Source organism: Alligator sinensis, unplaced genomic scaffold (assembly GCF_000455745.1).
Source record: "Alligator sinensis unplaced genomic scaffold, ASM45574v1 scaffold37_1, whole genome shotgun sequence".
Lineage (NCBI taxonomy): Eukaryota > Metazoa > Chordata > Crocodylia > Alligatoridae > Alligator > Alligator sinensis.
This window is the reverse complement of record NW_005841955.1, coordinates 3373535-3374566: the sequence shown is the minus strand read 5'-3', so window position 1 is coordinate 3374566 and position 1032 is coordinate 3373535. Positions and strand designations below refer to the sequence as shown.

Genomic DNA, 1032 nt, shown 5'->3' with positions numbered 1-1032 from the left:
GCTTCGAAAAGAAAACAAAAATCTATTGAGACTAGTCTCAGAGATTCTAATGATAAATTAAAAAGGCAATTGGCTACATTAAAGGAGGAAAAATTGGCTCAGCCTCCTATAAAAGAGAGAAACCCTAGCGTTCCACCGGCTCCAAATTGCCTTCCAACATATAAAAACCTTTACCCTAGTATTCCGGCACCCAACTTTACCTGCACCCAACAAGATACAGAAGACCTACTAGATTCCTGGGTACCTAGTCCTGTTCCTCCTCCTCCTGCCCAAATAGTCAACCCTGCTCCTCCTGCTGCTGCAGCTAGCTGTTCAGCTACAGAGCCACCGGCAAGCCTGCTTTCTCCCCCAGTTTCAATTAATTTAGACTCCGATGATGATTACCTACCTAGTATGCGAGAAGTTAAGAAAAATGTAAAGTCTGAATTAAGACCCTTATACAAGGTGAAGAATATCCAAAGAGGTTCAAATGGGCAGACTGTAATAACCCTATATGCCCAAGAGGGAGGAAGATTGATTGTAACCACCTTCGGAGACCCGCAGTATTTTAAGTCAACTGTTCTCTGCCCATTGCGACAATACCCGCCTCAAATACCAGGAGGCCAATGGACTGTAGTTCATGTCCCTTGGACTGCTAGTGATATCACTACCTTTTGTAATACCTTTCCAAAACTCAGAGAAAGCCCTTCTGATTTTAGAGATAAGTTGCAGCAGGTCTTTAGTATTTACAATCCCACTGTGTCTGATGTAAACTGGCTCTTAAATAGTCTGTTAAATCCAGAACAAAAACGACTCCTAATTGCAGAAACTAGGAATATTCCGGATGGCACCCCTTGGCCACAAAATGATTACAATTATGAAGAAAATCAAGGACTGCAAAATGTGCAAAATGCTAGAGCTACTTTGCTAAACGCCATTACCAGAGTAGCTCAGACTCATGTAGATTGGACAAAAGTAGAAATTTGCAAACAAAATCCTGACGAGCATCCAGCTGATTTTCAAAATCGACTTTGTGCAGCAATCCAAAGACAT

The 1032-nt window shown here is 41.9% G+C and overlaps 1 protein-coding gene across 1 annotated transcript in view; it reads left to right on the top strand.

Annotated features, from left to right (window-relative positions):
* The first annotated feature begins 393 nt into the window (after positions 1 to 393).
* Positions 394 to 1032, top strand: part of CD109 (CD109 molecule) — a 152151-nt gene continuing 151512 nt past the window's right edge. The window contains exon 1 of the mRNA XM_014518445.2: positions 394 to 954. Within this exon, the coding sequence (XP_014373931.2) occupies positions 394 to 954 (561 nt within the window). The remainder of the gene's footprint in view (positions 955 to 1032) is intronic.